Source organism: Enhydra lutris, unplaced genomic scaffold, assembly GCF_002288905.1.
Source record: "Enhydra lutris kenyoni isolate GAN:26980312 unplaced genomic scaffold, ASM228890v2 scaffoldscaffold1, whole genome shotgun sequence".
Lineage (NCBI taxonomy): Eukaryota > Metazoa > Chordata > Mammalia > Carnivora > Mustelidae > Enhydra > Enhydra lutris.
Genome location: NW_019154085.1, coordinates 18180348 through 18200573, shown reverse-complemented (window position 1 = coordinate 18200573; position 20226 = coordinate 18180348). Strand labels below are relative to the sequence as shown.

Sequence of the window (20226 nt, the reverse complement as noted above, 5' to 3'; positions counted from 1 at the left end):
GATCTCCTGTTGGATTTGTAGGTGTTTGCAATCTTTAGATAAGCTATCTAGCTGATCTCCCGCTACCTGAAGTAGTCTCAGCCTGCTACTTCTCCGCCATCTTGACTCTGATTTAACATTTTCTGAAAAGGCTTTCCTCAATGTCATGCCTGATAATTAATTATCATTACAATGTCTTATAAACCTCTGCTTTATAGCAGGATCTCAATTCCGTACAGTAGCTCTGAAGTACCAATACATGGAAGTTGGACTAGACCAGCGGAAACTGTAGCCACAGAGGCTCCCAGACAAGTATCTCCAATGATATTTTGGGCTCAGCAAACTGACAACAGCAACCCACATCCTCAGGTGAGTCCAAAAGGGAAAGGAACCAATGCACAAACAATCTGGACCACTTTGAAGGATGCCGTGAGATTCAGTGTGGTGTGTGGAATATTTTCAAGATGTTAACGTGATCAAAGAAAATATTGTTTAAAATAATTTTTTATCTCCAATCATAAGGGGTTACATATTTATTACAGAAAATTTGGAAAAGCCAACAAAGAACAAAATTACAATTACAAACCATGATATAACCACTATTTCAATATTTTTATTAAGATTTTTCTTTTAATTCCAGTATAGTTAAAATACAGTTATATTAGTTTCAGGTGTTGAATCATAATATAGTGATTCAACAATTCTATACATTACTCAGTGCCCATTATGACAAGTGTACTCTTTACTAATATTAATATTTTAATGTTAATATGTTAATATTTTTGTGTACTTCTTTCCCTGCGAATACTTCTGATATAATTTACATCATACTGCAGAGTGTATTACTGATACAGTTCCGTATCAGTGTTTTTGAGCATTTCCCATTGCCATTACAAATCTTCTGACACATTGTTTTGCAGGTTTCATTTAAACGGATGCAACATTATTTAACCCCTCTTCTTTTGTTGGATATTTGAACTACTTCCAATTTTTGCTAAAACTTGAAATTATACTATTGAAATCCTTGTACATTATTCTTTGTACATGATTTCCCAGATAGTTCGGTAGGGTTTACTTCTTTAAGTGGGACAACTAGGATGAGAAGTGGGAATATTTTTAGACTCCTAATACTTACTGAAAAATTATTGTTTAGAAAGGATATACCAAACTGTGCACCCAGTGAATTCAAATAACTATTCCTCTTGATCCTTGTTACTCTTACTTGTAACTTGTTACTATCATCAAATTTTAAACTTTGTTACTTTTATGAGCAGAATATATTTTATTTGCCTTAATGTCCATTTCTTTACTTAGAAGACAATTGTATTTGCTCATCTGTCACTGTCCTCTGCCCAGTTTTATCGATGCATCAGCTTGTTTTATTAATGTATTTGAGCTTTTAAAACTCTAGCTATGGGAAACCTTTCTTTATGGTTGTTTCCTTTTAGTCTAATTTATAATGTGACTTGTTATATATAGACATTTTTAATTCCTACGAAAACATTATTAACCTTTTCTGACTTCTCACACAATTTTATGCTTGGAAAATTTTTCTGCATTAAAAATATCAAATGAGACTTCAGCTGTATTGCTGTAACATGGATTGATTTTTTGGGGGGGATGGGGGTGGTATTAATGTGGCTTGATTTTTTTGGACATTTAAGGTTTAAATCTACCTGGCTTTTATTATGGATGGCACGTTAGAAGGTGAGGCTATTCCCCTACTCCTACTTTTTTACTGAAATAGCCCATTCTTCAGGCAACCCCCAGTAAAATCAGGGCTTGGACATACGGCCTAGTCCTTCCCTCAGTTCCCCAGGCAGAAACAAGAACTGAGGTGATGTTTAATCAGTGTGGCTGGAGTGAGATGATGGATAGGAGAGTCTAGGGCTCCCTCTTCTGGTGTCTTGCTGACATCATTGTTATTTTGATTTTTTTAATTGTTAGCTATTATCAAATTATTCTTCTAGAAGGACTTTAAAATCATTTCTAAGATGCCAGGTTAATCTTACTAGTATTTTGGTTGGATTTGCATTAAACCTGTATTTTGAGGTGCAAATATCTGTCAGTAATGGCTGTATGTGGTTTACTTCTCAGTCTAGGTTTCTCACTGAGGGCACCTGGCTCTTTTACGCTTATTCTTATTTTGAATAAAGACCTTTCCCTTATTTTGAATAAAGAAAAAGTACCTTTTTCTTAATTATTGATGATGGTATACTGGAAAGTTATGGATTTTTTGAATGGTTTTCTTATAAAGAGAAAACTTTCTGAACTCTCTTAATTTCAAATACTTGTCTAGTTTGACTCTCTTGCTTCTAACTAAACAATCATGCAGTGTGTTGGGGGGGGGAGATATTTTGGTCTCTTTCTCTCCAATATTTAAACCTCTCATGTCTACTGCACGTCTTCATTCCCGAGAGAATCCAGATCTTCCAGAAAAATACTGGATAATGCAAGAGATGACGGGGCAGCTTCTTTTTACTTTAAATGGGAGGAGATTTAATGAGGGCACTTCTCTTATGCTTCTCCATTGAATAGGATGGTGTTCGTTGTTGGGTTGAAACTCCTTTTAATTTTATGGAAGTCCTTTTTCTATTTTACTTTTTTTGTTTTTTGTTTTGTCTTGTTTTTGTGGAAATAGGCAATCAGAAGTGATTTTGAATTTATTTCTTTTAAGTCTCCTTTTTAGCCTCATTTGAAATGATCTCATGCTTTTTCCTGTTGGGAGCATTGCACCAGTAGTCCCTGAGAGTAAACGTTCCTGGCATTGCTGAAACCAACACCTATATTTGTTCACAGTGGATCCTTTTTAAGTATGACTTAAATTTGCTTTGCTTATTTCTCATTTAGAATCGCAACATTTATGAGTCAAAATATTCTCTTTCTGTCACTCAACACTCTGTTAGTTTTGCGCATTTTCAGCAGCTACTCCTTTTTCATCTTGTGTCTGAAGCAATTTATCTAAGATAAGAATTATTTTATTTTTTAAAAAGATTTGTTTATTTATTTGAAAGAGACAGTGCAAGCAAGGGGAGGGGCAGAGAGAGAGAGAGAGAGGGAATCCACGAGCCGACTCACCAGGGAATGCAGAGTCCAATGTGGGGCTCGATCCCATGACCCCGAAATCATGACCAGAGCTGAAATGAAGAGTTGCACAACCATCTGAGCCACCCAGGAGCCCCAGAACTATTTGTATCTTAACAATTGATAGAATTTGGGGTACATGGGTGCTCAGTGGTTAAGTGTCTGCCTTGGGCTCAGGTCATCATCCCAGGACCCTGGGATCAAGCCCCACATATGTGTCCTGTTCAGCGGGAAGCCTGCTTCTCCCTCTCCCACTCTCCCTGCTTGTATTCCCTCTCTTGCTGTCTCTCTGTGTCAAATAAATAAATAAAATCTTTTAAAAAAATTGACAGAATTTAAGAGTAAAACCCTAGGACACTGGAGCCTTTATAATATTTAGATAATTTTTTCTCTTTCTTCAAAAGTGATCATCTGTTAATGCTTTGTTCAGTTAACTTTGATAATTTAATCTTCTTGAGAAAATTACTTACTTCCAGAAGATTTTCAAATTAGTTAAAGTATTTTAAACTTACTTTAAACTTTAAACTTACTTACTTTAAACTTTAAAATTATTTAAATTTTATTTTTCAAATCTTCACATTTCTACTCTAATTCAACTCAAATATGCTCAACTTTTATGCCAAAAGAATAAAATCACATTTGTATCAGAAGGATCAAATCAGTTATCTATTAGGAAAACCTATATTTTCAAAATACATAACTCCTGGTCAGTCTTTGGCCTATTTCACATAATCAATCGCATAGTTTTTCATGAAGAGTAGGATGTATAAGGTTAATCTGATGCTGGCAAGCATGAAGTTCATTGTAAAAAAGTGCTTCAGCTAAAAACCATGAATTAATGGCTATGGTGGCCCACACAATTAAATATAATTTGTATTGTTGTCTGGGCGTGTTTTAGAAGACTCAATATTAACACCCTTAAGAAGACATAAAACCGACCCTCATCTACATGTAACTGAGCAACATGAACTTTCTCTTACCTGTTGCTCTCCCAAGTGGTCAGTTCTCACTCCCACAGTACAAGTCCCCTTTGCAGCCAGTCACCTGGATTGTCCACTTAGCGGACCAAGCTCAGCTTTGAGGGGACTGTGGCTAAGTCTACCTCCTACAGGTAAGCTGCCCTCGGCTCTGATGTCTTTACATTACACCAGTGTCCATCAATTCGAAGTCTCTGCCCCCAAACGTGCCCATATAACTTACAGATAAAGATTCCTTCTTCCCGTAGGGGTCTTATGGCAACTCGCTATCACACAATGTGATGCTATTCAAAAGTGGGGGGACGGGGGAGGAAAACCAGTACGTCCACAAATAAGGAAACTGTCAGGAAATTTGGAAGAGAAGACGTAAGGGAAAGAACAAACTTAACAAAAAAAAATTCCAATGAAATTTTTCCATCACAGGAATTAGAGATGACATGTGGGGTGTGTGTGTGTGTGTGTGTGTGTGTGTGTGTGTGTGTGTGTGTGTATGAGAGAGAGAGAGACAGGAATTAGAGATGACATCTCGGTGTGTGTGTGGGGTGTGTGTGTGTGTGTGTGTGTGTGTGTGTGTTCTAAGGTCTGCAAACACTTTATCACGTTTTCAGTCACTTGTTTATTTGCCCGGCCCTCTGCGACCGCACCGGTAGGCGTTCCCTCCAATCAGTGCAATCAATAGAGTCTGACCCTGGGGAAGATCTTCAAAATCGTATCTGTAATGCTTTTCAGTCACCCAAGAAAAACTAAAGTTCCCACGCCGCAGTCGTGCAGGGGGGAAGCCGAGGCGAGGCTGGGCCCTGCGGCCACCCGCGCACTTCCTCCTCCCCCCTGCGCCGCCTGGGGCCGCTGCGCGCGTTAACCCTCCGCGGCCAGAGAGGAGCCCCTGCAGGCCGCGCCGTGGACCTCGCAAGCCCCCTCCTGGGCGCCCGGCAGAGCCGCCGGCTTCCACCTGCGGAGTCGCCCTGAAAAGCTCCTCTAGCTCCTGCTTTGAATAAGGGGAAGAGCCATTTTCACAATGCAGCCCCCCACCCCCGCTTTTTTAAACTAACGTTTCTTCTTTCCAAAGGAGGAAATTTAACAGAAGTTCTGGGTTTGGATTTCTCTCCTTTACTTCACTCTCGTTTCATTCTATCTCACGTCCTTCATGTTTATTCATGCAGTACATTTCTTCCTTTGATTTTAAAAAAAAAATTTAGGGGCGCCTGGGTGGCTCCGTTGGTCCAGCATCAGCCTTGGGCTCAGTTCATGATCCCAGAGTCCTAGGATTGAGCCCTGCATTGGGCTCTTTGCTCAGGGACCAGTCGGCTTCTCCCTCACCGTCTGCTTCTCCCTCCGCTTTTGCTCTCTCTCTGTCAAATAAATAAATAAAATCTAGAAAGAAAGAAGGAAGAATATTTTTATTTATACAGAAAGAACGAAAGAAAGAAAGAAAAAGAAAATTTTTTATTATACAAATAGGACCTCAATCTGTTTGCCTTATAAAAGGTTAAGATATTTCAGGTAATGACAAAGTTATTTTCAACGCTAACTCCCAACCCAGGGCGGGTTCCTACTTCCCCAGAGGTAATCTGTTTGGGGTAGATCTTTGCATTTGTTTGTGGTGTATTTATGCATTTTCAAATATCCGTGCGGGGGCATGTGTCATGTGCGTGCCCAATGTGGGCAAACGTCTGGTATCTATTAATCTTAAAAGCTGAGAATGCTGCCCACACATATATGCTCAAGGAAGCAAGTTCACAGCTCGGTTCACTGCAACATTGCCTGTTCTTTGAAAAAATTGGAAACAGCCTCACGTGTGTCAATTGAGAATGACAACCTAAAGCACAGGACCTATTGCTAACCTGAAATGCTTCTCAACTGCAGAACAACCCATGCCACATGATAACATTGATATTAATAATATAAAGTTCACTGATTCAAAGACTATGTGAGGCATTGGAAGCTGTTTGAGCATTTGAATGAAGAGGCAAATGGGCCCAGGTCACGCCAAGGGGCCACGGAGTACACCCCAACCAGATCGTGTGACTTTATGTCTGTAGTTCAGCTCCTTCTTCCTGCCCTTCCCTCTTCCTTTCTCAGGCTGTTCCCGTAGACCAGTGTTCCCAAGGTAGCCAGTCCCTCTTCAGATCATTTGCAGGAACCAGATGAGGCCACTGAGTGTAGCCACAGCTGCTTATAAATGTAGAGTAATGAAATCCAATCTTCCATCCAGACATGTGGGAGCCAAGGGCCAGTTCATGGTGTCCCAGAAGCTGGGCCAGGCTGGATCTGGTCAGGACTTGCACTTGGGTGCCATTCAGGGAGTAGAATGTGGTATGAAGAGTGACAAGGTTTGGCGGGAAAAACCCAAATGAGAGCTGCTGAGCTGATCACTATTAACGCAAAGAGCCTTGGTGATTTCAAAGAGATAAGCTGTGACTCTCAGTACACATCCATGTGGAGAGCAACAGAAAGTTAAGAAAGTTTAAATAGAAGGTGGCGGATAGAAGGGAAAGATTTTCTCTCTTTTTTTTAAGATTTTATTTATTTATTTGAGACAGAGTGCTCACAAACAGGAGGCGGGGCAGAGGGAAAGGGAGAAGCAGACCCCACTGAGCAGGGAGCCTGATGTGGGGCTCGATCCTGGGATCAGGAACTGAGTCAAAGGCAGACACTTAACTGACTGAGCCACCTGGGTGCCCTGAAAGGAAAGATTTCTTGAGCCAAGGAGGAGAAAGTGATCCAGCTGCTTTTTGTAGATGCTTTTGGGGAAGGAGGTTTTCTGGGCAGGAACCTAACTCAGGCAAAGGACTATTATAATGGATTTTTTAAATCTAAAGATCTTGTTTATGTTGAAATCCTTTAAAGAAAAGCATCATGTAAATATGAGATCATGAAACTTCCCTGTGAGCATATGAACATCTGCATCATATCTGAATCGAAACCCAAATACGACTCACTTTTTAATATGTGTAATTAATATGTATTATATATTTAATTTATATATATAATTATCATATTCCTATGGTGAATTTTTAGGAATGTGGCTTAAATTCAAACTAAAAGCCAAAGATTTATTTTCTGTATTTCTTGTTTCAGACTGTGGTTAGCCTCAGGAATGAACTGAGGAGAACTCATGAATCCATTAAAGCACTCCACAGTGAAAGAAGGTAGGACCCACGTGGGAATGCACAAACACTGACAGCAGAGACAAAGCAAAAGCATTTCATTTTTGCTTTTATGGCAAAAAATTCTACAAAGTTATCACCATGCCTTTTTTTTTTTTTTAATTTGGAAGAAATTCCTTAAAAAGAGAAATAGCCCAATAGGAAGGTAAAAGAGGGCTTTGGCTCTATTTGAGTAGTTAAGGATAACATACATAATCTGGTTAATTATATTAAGGTTGGGGAATGGAGAACAGCATAGGAAAAAGAGAGAAACTGTTATCACTGGTGGTCATAAGAAGCACAACACTGCCTAAAAAACCAGCCAGAGATGACATATAAGAATGTATCTTTGTCATCTGCTATCAAATCCCTGCGCTGACTCCTCTCTGAAAAATCCATCATAAAGATATATTTGAAACTCCAATTATGATCAAGGATTTTAGAGTTAGACTCTCATTTCACCTGAGTGTGACTGTCTAGAAGTTTGCGGGCTTTCCTTCAGAGACACTTCCTTTGGGTGGAAACCCAAACCAGATTCCAAGACTTCTTTAAGATCTTGGAAATTGGTAATTAGGAATTTCAAAGGCTCTAACATTGAGAAATCTTTTGCATTTCCCACTGGTAAGATAATGTCTACAAATTCCACAAATACGCCCACCACAATGATTAAAGGTAAGACTGTACTTTACTCAGCCAATTTTGATTGTATATGCACTCTGTAACAGGGACTATTTTAGGCCTGGGCTGGGGGATATCTGACAATAAGCCAAAAAAGAAGAAAAAAGTTGCCAGAATAAAGAAGCAATAAGCAATTATTAAGCAATAGAGTAATTAATAAATAACTAAAATAATAAGTAAAATATGTCCTATGTCATATAATGTGACTGTCCAGAGGTTTGAAGACTGGAGGTGAAGTCCAAAATCTCAGATCGTATCATGCTGTGTAACAATTAGACCTGGAGACAAATAAAGTAGGGAGGAGATGGGAGGTGTGGGAGGCAAGGTTCGGGGTCCTGGTTTGCAGTTTCCAGGAGGGCAATCAGGGATGGTCTCATGGAAAATACAATTGTGAGAGACGACTTGAAGGACGTGAGAAGTAAGGAGAGCAAGAACCTAGAGAAGGAGGGTTCCAAGCAGAGGGGCCAAAGAGAAGACTCTCAGGGGAGGTCAGGCTTGGTGTGTTAGAGTAGCCAAGAGCTGTGTGTGGGTGCAAGACAGTGTGGGAGCAAGAGGAGGCAGAGAGCAGGTGAAAAAAGACAGGGGGTGGGTCTTGGCCAGTTGTTGGGACTGCCTCCCAACAGTCCGCCTCCGAAGGACTTTGGCGTATTCTAAACTAGGGGGATCATCGGAGAGTTTTGAGCAGAGGAGTAACATGATCTGCTTTATGTTTTATTTTATTTTATTTATCATTATTTGGTTTATGGTTGTGTGTTTATTTTAATGCTTTAAAAGAATTGCCCTGACTGCTTGGTTCATTCTTAAACCAATAAATAACTCGACTTAGGAAGAGGAGCCAAAACAGATCCACAATTCATGAACTGCCTGCCTCGTTGTTCCTTCCCTATCCTGGTCAGGTGTTAGGTGTTTGGCCAGGACATGTATACTTTCGTTCTAAACAGAGTGATTTGAGACCAAAGGATAACAAATCAATATTCAAATTTAAGTAGCTAGTCAAGGTATGCTGCCAAAATTACTCCCTAACAGGCAGGGTGAGTTTTCTAAAACACCTCCAATGCCGACGAAGTTCTTGGTGGAGTCATGTATGTAGGAGGCACGAAGGTCAGCAGTGCGTAGTGAATGGTTGAACAATATGAAACAGCATTGATCAATGTGAAATAATAGCGGAGGCATGGACTTCTCTAGTCTCTTCTCCCACAGAGAAGACTCACAGCCCATGTCGCTAGGGAGCTAGTTAGTTTGCTGACCTCTTTCCCTTTCAGATCACTAAAAGTTGTCCTTTTTGCAGATTCCTTAAAAAACAGTTAAAACGATACAAAGGCAAGTTGCAAGCCATCTATGCCTCGCAGGAAGAAAAAAGTTGCAGATTTGAAACCAAGATTCACAGGCTTACAGCCAACCAGGATAACCTGTGGACGCAGCTACAGCAGATGGGGCAGGATCTCCAGGTAGGAAGTGTGGAACGTCCGGAAGTCGGACCTCAAATCCACTGGCCGTGGGAGGACTTCAGCCTGAAGCTTCTCACCTCATTTTGATCAGCCTCTTCTCTTTCCCTCTTCTCTCCATACCCTCACTTCCTCCCACATTCACCCTCAGACTCTATCCTTCTCCTTCAGACCCACTAGGAGAACTGGTGGTAGTATACTGGTACCGGTTAAGAAACTGTAGATCTAGAGCAAAGCGGTCCTTTACAGCGCTGATGCCTAGCCTCTTGGTCTGTGCTACCTTTTTACATTCTTAAAACATTTTGAGGATCCCAAAGAGCCTTTTTGGGTCATATCTATTGTTCTTTACCTTGATCAAAATTAAAAGTGAGAAGTGGCTTGAAAGTTTATTAATTTAAAAATGAAATAAGCCCATTATATATGGAACAATTTTAAACAGTAACTACATATTTTTTTTAAATTTTAGAAGAGTGGCATTGCTTTATATTTTTTAAAAAATTTCTTTAATATTTGACTTAACGAAAGACAGATTTTCATAACTGCTTCATTCAATCTGTTGCAAGATGTTATAGTTGAAGTATATGAAGAAATCTGGCCTCAGAGATTTGCTGTTGAAAAAGAGAATAATATTTTATTTTATTTTTTAAGGGTTTTATCTATTTATTTGACAGAGACCACCAGTAGGCAGAGAGTGGGGGGGGAAGCAGGCTCCCTGCTGAGCAGAGAGCCCAGTGTGGGGCTCGATCCCAGGTCCCTGAGATCATGATCTGAGTCAAAGGCAGAGGCTTAACCCACTGAGCCACCCAGGCACCCCAAAAAAGAGAATAATATTTTAATAGTCTGTTCACCTCATTGAAGATCTTTTTCTTTGGTAGTACACCAACACATAATAAGTGCTCATTTCTTAAAGGATAGTTGCAGCATTATATCTGAAACTGTATCCACTTCACACACTGTTTCATTAAAATACAAGGTTTTGTTGTGCTCTTTGAATGGATTTTCTACCTATGCATGATTTTGTAGTGTGATACACTGGTAATGTGGAAGTTCACTGAGCTATGCCAAGCTTCCTAATGCTCATTACACATATCCACCCCCATCCTGACAAAGAAATCATATTCATTAATATCACTATTAACCTCACTGGGAAAGTCTTTAGGAATTGGAAATCTGTTAGGCACATGGTAATGAATGTGTTTTCTGAAATTTTGATTTTTGCTTAAAAACTCAACTCTTTTTTTTTTTTTTTTTTTTTTGATTTTTTTTTTTTGTCAGAGAGGGAGAGAGAGCGAGCACAGGCAGACAGAATGGCAGGCAGAGGCAAAGGGAGAAGCAGGCTCCCCGCCGAGCAGGGAGCCCGATGTGGGACTCGATCCCAGGACGCTAGGGTCATGACCTGAGCCGAAGGCAGCTGCTTAACCAACTGAGCCACCCAGGCGTCCCAAAAACTCAACTCTTAAAATTGGCAATACATGTTTTTAATTATTTCCTTACTGTGCCAATCTCACTTCACTCATTTTTGAGAAAATATTTACCAAATATCCAAGTCTGAATTAGAGTCTGCAAGTCATTCTTTTACACCAAAGGCAACTTCTGTGTTTCAATAATATTAGAGGTATTTTACACAGTTCCCATTTCATCATACACAATATTAAAAAGACAAATTGTAATTAAGAAAATCGAGAGTTTTAGGTCATCAAGGATATTCTTGGGGCGCCTGAGTAGCTCACTTGGTTGGGTGTCTGCCTTTGGGTTAGGTCTTGATCCCAGGGTCCTGGTATTGAGCCCCATGTTGGGCTCCCTGCCTTGCAGGCAGTCTACTTCTCTCTCTCCCTCTGCCCCTCCTCCTCTCTTTGTGCTCTGTCTCTAGCTTTATCTCTCTCTCAAATAAGTAAATAAAATCTTAAAAAAAAGGGGGGGGAAGGGATATTCTTAAGTGGAACTGTTCGTTGTTGTTATTTGGTTGTTTTTTAGCTGTGAGAGCATGACGGTGAGGAGTACCATGACCACTAGCACTATTTGGTGTTGCCTTCATTTGTACTAAGACACCAAGAGTGCTTTAACTCCTTTAGCCTTACTTACTTTTGACTTTTCACTATCTGGGCAAATGTCAACATAGTGACCATCTAAGTATCATTGTGAAAATAATTTTGACTTCACAGACCTCTGAAAGGGTTTTAGGGATTTCCAGGAGCCTGTGGACCACACTTTGGGAATTGTGCCCTAGATTTTAAACCTGTGCCTTATTATGACCCCCCCCCCCCGACATACCTTCCCAGGTGCATCCTTATGAACATGCTTTATTGTAATACATTTTAGCTACCAATTCAATAGATGCTGATGTTCTTAGAAATTGCTTATGATATTTTTAGAACCTGAACATTTAGGACCTAGATTTTTTTCCCCAAATGCTTCGTGATTACTCCCTGTGATATTTTTAGAATCTGAGCTGTTGTATCTTTTGTGGATAGTTTTAGATGGACATTGAACTGACAGCATAAAATAAAATCAATAATAATGGATTTGGAAAGGAGAAAGAAAAATCTTGCATTAAATATCCTAGTATGAGATTAAAACTAAACGCATTTATGAAAACGGTAAGATAAATGTCAGTTTCTTCATCAAGTTTTCTTTATTCAGGCAGTGTTACAGTCACTCCCTCCTTCCTCGTCTTCCTGTCAAAGTATGATTTCCAAGGGTGACCATGGAAAGGCTGAAAGGCTTTGCAGGGGAGGAGATTCTTCCCAGGTCAAGAAAGCCACTGAGGATTGTTCAGAATGGGAACCTCTTGCCTCCCCAACCACAACTGACACCAAAGTCACTAAAAGTCACCAAAGTCAAGCAAATGCAGAGCAAGCTCTACCAAATTCAGAATCACCAGAGGCCATTTCGCAGCTGAAATCAACACAAAACACCAGGGCACAAAGCCAAGCACAAAAGATCTCAAAGGAAATCTTTAGCTCCCCAACCGGTTCTCAGGAGCGACTGCCGCGGAACAACCCCCAGATTGTTCCCACTGAAATGAATAGTCCTACTCTGGCACTGGCAAAAAGGAAAGAGACAGTTAACATCCAGGAGGGAAAGGATGAGCTCGAGGAAAAGGAACTACGAGAACTGTTGTCAAAACTTACAGATGCCTTCACTCTAGAAATGCCATCAGGTAATGTTTTCACAATCAACGGAGATAGTGATGGCCAGGGATTCAGGCTGCCTTTAAACACTTAATTTTTGTTACAGCAGGGATGTGCAGAGAGAGAGAGAGGGAGAGAGGATCCTCAAGCAAATTTCCCTGGTGAGCAAGGAGCCCTACACGGGGCTCAATCCCACGACCCTGAGATCATGATCTGAGCTGAAATCAAGTGTTAGGTGATTAGCCAACTGAGCCACCCAGGTGCCCCTAAATACTTGATTTTATAGCATTATCCCAACAGTGCAATTTATCAAGTGAGTAACAGAGTTGGGAACCTTTTGGACATCAGTAGCATCGGTGAACTTGATGTCTAGTATTGCCCAGTTCACAGTGTTTTTGTGAGCATTAATGTTGATAGACCATAAGAGTCTTTACCACAGCACCTGACACAGTCCAAGCATTCAATAATAGTAAATAACTACAAATATTTTAGAAATCAGCAGTTTTCAGAAGCTGAACTGGAGAAACAAAAACAAACCAAAAAAATGAGATGAAGATGTCAAAGACTAAAAGACTTTTCTAGAAAAAGAGTCAAGTTTTATGTGAAATTTAAATTCCATAGCATTTACATTACAAAATATTAAATTATAAAATATAAAATAAGTAACAAATAGTAGATGATTTTATTATGTAGTTAATATTATCAATAGTACTACAACAAATATAACTGGGCAGCCTGATGTTACCACTTACAAGTGGGGGTAATAAAGACCCTCTTCCTAGAGGATCATTGATTAGGTTTCTGTCATGTAAGTAGTACCATCATTAGCATCACTACTTCGTAAGATATAGCTCATTGCTAAATTCTGAAGGCTCTTTTAAAAAATGTTTTTTTAACTATAGTTATTTCTTGTGCTTTGGACTGTCTTATTTATAGTGTTTTGTTACCTTAATATATCTATGCACATATATCCATGTCTTTTTTGAAAGCCTCAGATCTTTTATATTTGAGGGATCATCTAGAGATTTGTGATAAAATGAAGGATAACATTCTCATGTGTTTCTGAATGGGAGGAGGCCTTCTCAGAATATTTCTGAATTGGTGGATGAGTTTGCTAGAGCTACCATAATGAAGTACCTACCACAGGCTGCGTAGCTTAAACATCCCAGATTAATTTTCTCACAGTCCTGGAGGCTAGAAGGCTGAGATCAAGGCGTCCCTCTGTGGGGGGCCCCTATCCAAATTTGCTCTTTTTATGAAGACACCACTCATATTGGATTAGGACCCACTCCACATAACTTTATTTTAATTTAATTATCTCTTTAAAGAATCTACTCCAAATATATTCCCATTCTGAGGTACGGGGAGTGAGGACTTCCACATATGAATTTAGGCAGGGAGACACACAATCCATCCCATAACAGTTGGAGAGCTATAGAATCAGGACATTATAATGTCAGTTGTGTATTAAAGTTGGCAGAGCCCAGTCAATGAAATCATTATTTGGTGATTCTAAAAATATGTGCTGTGAAGAGTTGGAGTTACAGTCCTTGTATTAGAGAAGACAAGATCACAAAAATGTCAGACGCATGCTCAGACTGCCCGAGACCAAGACAGGATGGGAACTCCTTGTGCCTAATTCTGAGGCCGACAGAAGTTTCCTCCCACTGTGTTTCTATCTTTACTTCTTTGGGGTCATGATGAGCACTCAAAGCAAAGTCAACATCTACTTGAACTTCTTTGGAAAATTTCACATAAAAATTTGACTTTTATTTTATAAAAGTCTTTTAGTCCTTAACGTCTTCATTTTTATTTTTCATTAGGTTTCTCCAGCTGAGCTTATAAAAGCTGCTGATTCTTCACAGCCTTCACAAATCCAGTGGGCTGTGTTGCACATTCCAGAATGCTAATAAGCTACATTGACTACACACGTTGGGAAGACATTGTCCCAACACTTAGGCAGTTTTATATCTGAAACTGAAAGATTCATGCATATTTTAAGTTACTTTATCAAAGTCTATTTATTTAAAAAAATCTATATACCTATATATACACACATGATTATATTATTAAAAGGGAAATCAGGAAAGGATAAAGCTTATTTCTACATTTAGATGATGCAATAATGTATAAAGATGCAATTAGCATTGTCCAGTCTTGCAGAAAATGAAAAAGTCTTAAAAAATTACCTCTTCTTCCACTTCAAATTTAAATAAAACCAATGAGATGCTTCTGTTAAAAGTATGCATTATTATACAAAAGTGCTTACAATGTTAGCAAGAAGGTGCACATTTTCCCTTTTTGTTATTATAGTGTGTATATTTTGTGATGATTCAGCAAATGCTAATTGATAAGATTGAAACTGACAGTCTTATTTCTCTTATATCAGCCTTGTTTCCATAATGCTCTTTTTAAAAGATTTTATATACTTATTTGAGAGAGAAAGCTAGCGAGCAACAAAGGGAAAGAGAAAGAGAGCATGACTGGGGGGAAGGAGAGGGAGAAGCAGAATCCCCTGCTGAGCAGGAAGCCTGACGCCAGGCTCTATCCCAGGACCCTGGGATCATGACCTGAGCTAAGGCAGATGCTTAATGACTGAGCCACCCAGGTGCCCCCCTTAATGCTTTTAAGTATCTATGTTAATCTCCATAGCTATTTGCATTTAATAAATACTGTCACGCCTCACTCAAATATTTCTAAGTAAGTTTATATCTTTGTTCGGTCTGGTTTTGAATATGATCCTCTTTGCAAATTCCACTCAGCAATTGGCAATATGGTTTATAAAAGTAGCCTCCATAATTTATGCACATTCTACGCACGCTTATCAAAACTACACCAACCCTAATCAGAACCAGAAGTGTCATAACCACACTGATGAAGAGGAGGAAAGGCAAACAAACTAAGATAGGGTATCGGTTACCTTTGTTTTATCTCTCTGTCACAGATGCGTCCGATGACAGCAGGAAGCTTTTGGTCATTTTACTGCTCCAGTTCTTTTTTTTTTTTTTTACTTGAGGATTATTTGGAAAATTAGAAAGTTCCACTGTTTGTAACATGCCAAGATTTACTCAGATAGTGTCAATGTCTCCAGCCGGTGCTACGATCATCCTAGTGGCTCCGCAGGAGTCCTTGGCTTCACCCAGAATGCAAATCAAATGAGACCCACCAGGAGGCAGAAGCAAAATTTATTTAAGATACATATATAGAGAGAGAGAGAGAGATGAACAGAGTGTCCAGGAGACTCAGAAGGGAAAAGAGGGAGTCTTGTCTTTGCAATTGTGGTGCGGTGCGTGTCTTCTCAGGCTCGCAGGAACCGGGCAGAACAATGGCAGGGTCCAGGTGTCCATCATAAGCACTTATTCCTGGAGTCAGGAGGTCTCGGCATGGAGATGTCTAGCATTGGTGATCTGGAATAGGCACACGATGGCTCTGCCCGTTCATGCCCTCCCATCTGTTGTGTTGGAAGAGACCCCCAAGATATCATACCTCTTTGTCCCTTCCAAGGAGGACAGACAATAAGGGGTGTATAGGTTGGAGATGCATGTTGTAGCAAGAAAAGAAGTAGAAAAGGAAGCAAAGGGGAAAAAATCCCAGCTTTTTCCTTCACAGGTCTCTTCGGTTTCCCTGCCTCCCTGTAGCTGACTGTCCTTTCAGACTGGAGTTTTGCTAAGGATTCAATACATTTTGGAAATTAAGATAAACCTTACATTACTTAAAAGCTTAATAAGACTAAAACAGCAAGCGTGATGGTCAGTTTGCAGGGAGTTGTAGACATTTACTGCATAGAGTCATTCAGTACCAAGACAGGGTAACAGGATGTCACAAGACTATGAGAGTTTAATAGAAAGTATGTAGAAGAGGTTCCCCAAGCCTCTTTAAATTCCAAATATTGGGCTGAAAATCAGTAGCAAACATTTTGCTTACACTTGCAGTAAAGGAATTCAATTTGAAAGCGTCTAACACTATTTGCTTATGTGGTGAGAAAAAAAAGACATAACACTCTAGGTTTATTTTCTCATTAAATGATTTTCATTCCATTTGTGAGTGAAATTTCCTGTGTCATCTCTGAAACCCTTTTCCAAGCTTCTCTCCCATCCCTATTTGTCATCTGTTTGCCACTGTACGTTTTAAGGATGAGAAGGGAAGGCCAGGGAGTGGATGTGGGAGGGTTATTCCTGTCCCTTTCTTCACGGGAGACTATCATCAACACTATTATTATAAATAACCAGAAAATGAGGCTTGAACTTTAGCAAATTCTAAGAACATAAAGGCAGTGCAAGCTCAGGAGAGAGAAGTGTGGCACTCTATCTTTAGCTCACTCATTTATCTTAAAGGTAGTCTTCTCAAATGATTGCCTGGGGATCCCAGGTCAGGGGAAGGGTATACTGAAATCGTATTGAATCTTTCTCTGTCTCTCTCATTCTCTCTCTCAAACATATGTATGTATGTATGTATGTATGTATGTATGTATGAAAAAGTAGAAGCAATTATTCTTGATGGAAGAAGATACAGACCTCCAGTAACTAAGCTCCATGAAGGTAGAAAAAAAAGTCTAATGAATTCATCATTCATTCACTCATTTATTCACTCAACAAATATTCCTCCAACATTACTCTGTGCTAGATGCTGGGCATTCATTTTGAAAGGGGTACATTACGTTGTTAAGATATTCTAGCATTAAAAAAAGTACTCTGGCATTATATGGAGAATGGTTTGGAGAAGGGCAAGGGGGTGAGCACAGAGTCTGGGTAAAATCTGTTGAAATCTAGGCAGGAAGTGGTAGTTTGCCCCGGGGGGATGGGAATACACTTATTGTAATGGGGAGAGCTGAGATGGGGGACTGCACATCAATAGTTCTGTTTGGATCACATGAAGTGTCAGTTTCCTGAGAGACATCGAAATGGGGGATATCAGTGTGTCCATCAACACGTACAATATGGAGCTCACAGAAGTCTTAGTACAGAGTAGATATTCAACGTATATGGGTTTGCTTAATTAGTTATTGTTGTAAGGAAGACACAGGCTCAGCATTTCTGTTTCCCAGCACAGTAATTCTAGACTAGACTAGATCTAGACTAGATCACGTAATACATTTTAATCTCTATATCTATCATTCTGGTAACCTCCTCTCACATCACTGATTCATTCAGAGACCAGATAGATTTTTTAATACATTGAAGTGAATTATTCTCCCATTTGTATTTCCTTTGGACTGTCGATTTCACAGATATTTCTAACATCTCATTAGGCTACCACCTGTGCTGTACATTAATTCAGTCCCGATATGCATGGAATCCGAGGTGTATGCCACGCATCATGCTAGGTGCTAAGTGAATGTATATCTGGCTTTTTTAACATTTCAAGGGACTGAAGCTTAAAAAGAAAACAGCCAAATAGTAAGAAAAACTTCTCACGAATGAAATGGATTTTTGCTCTTCTGTTTCTTTATTTTTGCATTTTAAGTTTTCAGGGGCTGAGGAGCAGAATGTCCTAAAATAAGTTTGTCTCTGGACAAGGTTTTATAATCAGTCAATAAAATATTATTTATTCAAGATTCTTATAATTCTGGAACAATGTTAGAAAATAGATTTAATAAGTCATGAATCCTCTCCTCTTATGTTCAACAGAAAACAGCATAGAGGAAGCCATTATATAAATCATGTAACCAAATTATGTAACTAATGTCTTTCTAAGTTTTCATTCCCTGCAATTTTATTTTTTATTAATTACACCAATAATATTATACTACATGTTCATCGTAGTATTAAAATGTCTAAGTGTACAGGGTTTTTAAAACATGGATTGTTTCATTGTGTCCTTCCCTCCTTGTCACCAGTTTCTCAAAGATAATACCTATTAACAGTTTAGTGAGTTTTCCTTCCAACATTTTTCTCTGTACATTTTATGCCTTACCTTTCTCAAAATAACTTAGATTGTTCTTTTGGCTTTTTTTTTTCACTTGACAATATACCTCAGACATTGAGCAATTTCATTTTTTATCACATGGTACAAATGTACCGTAATTTATTTATTGGTCTGTAATTAAGTTGCTTCCAATTTTTATGACCATAAAAATGGTTTGGTGATTATCTTTATGGACCTATATATTTATATGTATATGTGAATACATTTGTAGGATCAGTTCCTAGAAAGATAATTCTTAGGTTAAAAATTATGCATATCAGTCTTTTGGTTGATAACTGCCACACTGTAAATCTTTCTACAACACAATCCCTATTACAACAGATCATAGGGGACCACTCCAACCATTCATCAGTAACTATACAGCAGAGGTTCTCAGAGCATGGTTCCTAGATCAAGGGCATCAGAATCACCTGGGACCATATCAGAAATGCAAATTCTTGGGCCCCTTCCCTGATACCCTATATTAGTTAGGGACTGCCAGAGGAATGGAACCAATAGGATAGAGATAGGAAGAGGCAGAAAGAGACTTATTTTATGGAATTGGCCCATGTGATTATGGAGGCTGACAAGCCCCTAGATCTACTGTCAGCAAACTGGAAAACTATAAGAACCAGTGGGTGGGGTTCCAGTGCAAAAGCTGGCAGGCTAGAGACTGAGGAAGAGCTGCTGTTTTGATTGGAAGCTGAAGGCAGAGGAAAACTGATGTGGGAGCCACAAGGCAGTCAAGCAGAAGGAATTCTCTTACTCAGCTTTTCTGCTTAATTCAGGCCTTCGACTGATGGGATGAAGCCCAATCACATCAGGGAGGGCAATTAGCTGTAGTCAGCCTGCAGGTTCAAATATTCACCTTGTCCGGAAACACCCCCATAGCACACCCAGAATAACATTTGACCAAACCTCTGGGCTTTAGTAGCCAGTCAGGGTGAGGCATAAAATTAACCATCATAAGTACTGAATCAGAGCTCTTAGAGTAGGAGCCAGCAATCTGTCTTTACACCCTCCAGGTAATTCTGATAGATGCCAGAGTTTGAAGACCACTGCTCGAGAGTGGGCTTTCTGGCTACTCAGATTTGTGCTCAGTGTCATGGAAAAATGCCCTTTAAGAACCCACAACCGGGGCATCTGGGTGGCTCTCTGCCTTCAGCTCAGGTCATGATCTCAGGGTCCTGGGATCGAGCCCCGCATCGGGCTCTCTGCTCAGCAGGGAGCCTGCTTCCTCCTCTCTCTCTCTCTGCCTGCCTCTCTGCCTACTTGTGATCTCTGGCTGTCAAATAAATAAATAAAATCTTTAAAAAAAAAAAAAGAACCCACAACCAAGTGCAATTAGGAATCGATCATGGCAAATAATAGCCGTCTTATTTGTCAGCTGGTAGAGAGAGGGCCTTGTCATCAGGGCCTGGGGAGAGATGGCTTCCATATCTTCTCTGTGTTAGAGCTTTAGCAAGATCAGCTTGAAAACCTACAGGTGCTTTCTCTGAAGGACTCTCCCATTTGTTGATTTCAGGCCTGCAGCCTTCAGTAAACATGGACCTGTACTGTGGAGCTGAGCGGCTGTCCAAGGCCTTCTGTGCCCTTGTTGATCAAATCACCTTGTCCAGCTTGAAGTGATTAGTAGGAATCCAGGCTCCAAGGTCCCTTAGGATGGTGATGAAACATATTTTCCATAATCTGTACTAAAGAATTAAGTGTTTTGCCTCTCAAGAATTTGGTGTGAAGCATGAAGAGTATAAGTTTTATTTTTTTTAATCTCCCTACTCATGTGTCTTAGTTCCTCAGTTCAAAGTAAATCCTTGGGAGTGAGAGGTGGTAGAGGGAGATGGAAAGAAGAGGCCGAGTTGAATCTGGGTGTGCTGAGTTTCCA

General features: G+C 39.7%; 1 protein-coding gene across 1 annotated transcript in view; it reads left to right on the top strand.

Moving 5' to 3' along the window:
• Nucleotides 1-19973, top strand: part of LOC111145396 (dystrotelin) — a 54170-nt gene extending 34197 nt beyond the window's left edge. Inside the window, exons 10-12 of the mRNA XM_022500276.1 lie at nucleotides 9153-9312; nucleotides 11950-12469; nucleotides 19870-19973. Of these exons, the coding sequence (XP_022355984.1) occupies nucleotides 9153-9312; nucleotides 11950-12469; nucleotides 19870-19973 (784 nt within the window). The remainder of the gene's footprint in view (nucleotides 1-9152; nucleotides 9313-11949; nucleotides 12470-19869) is intronic.
• Nucleotides 19974-20226: the final 253 nt, after the last annotated feature.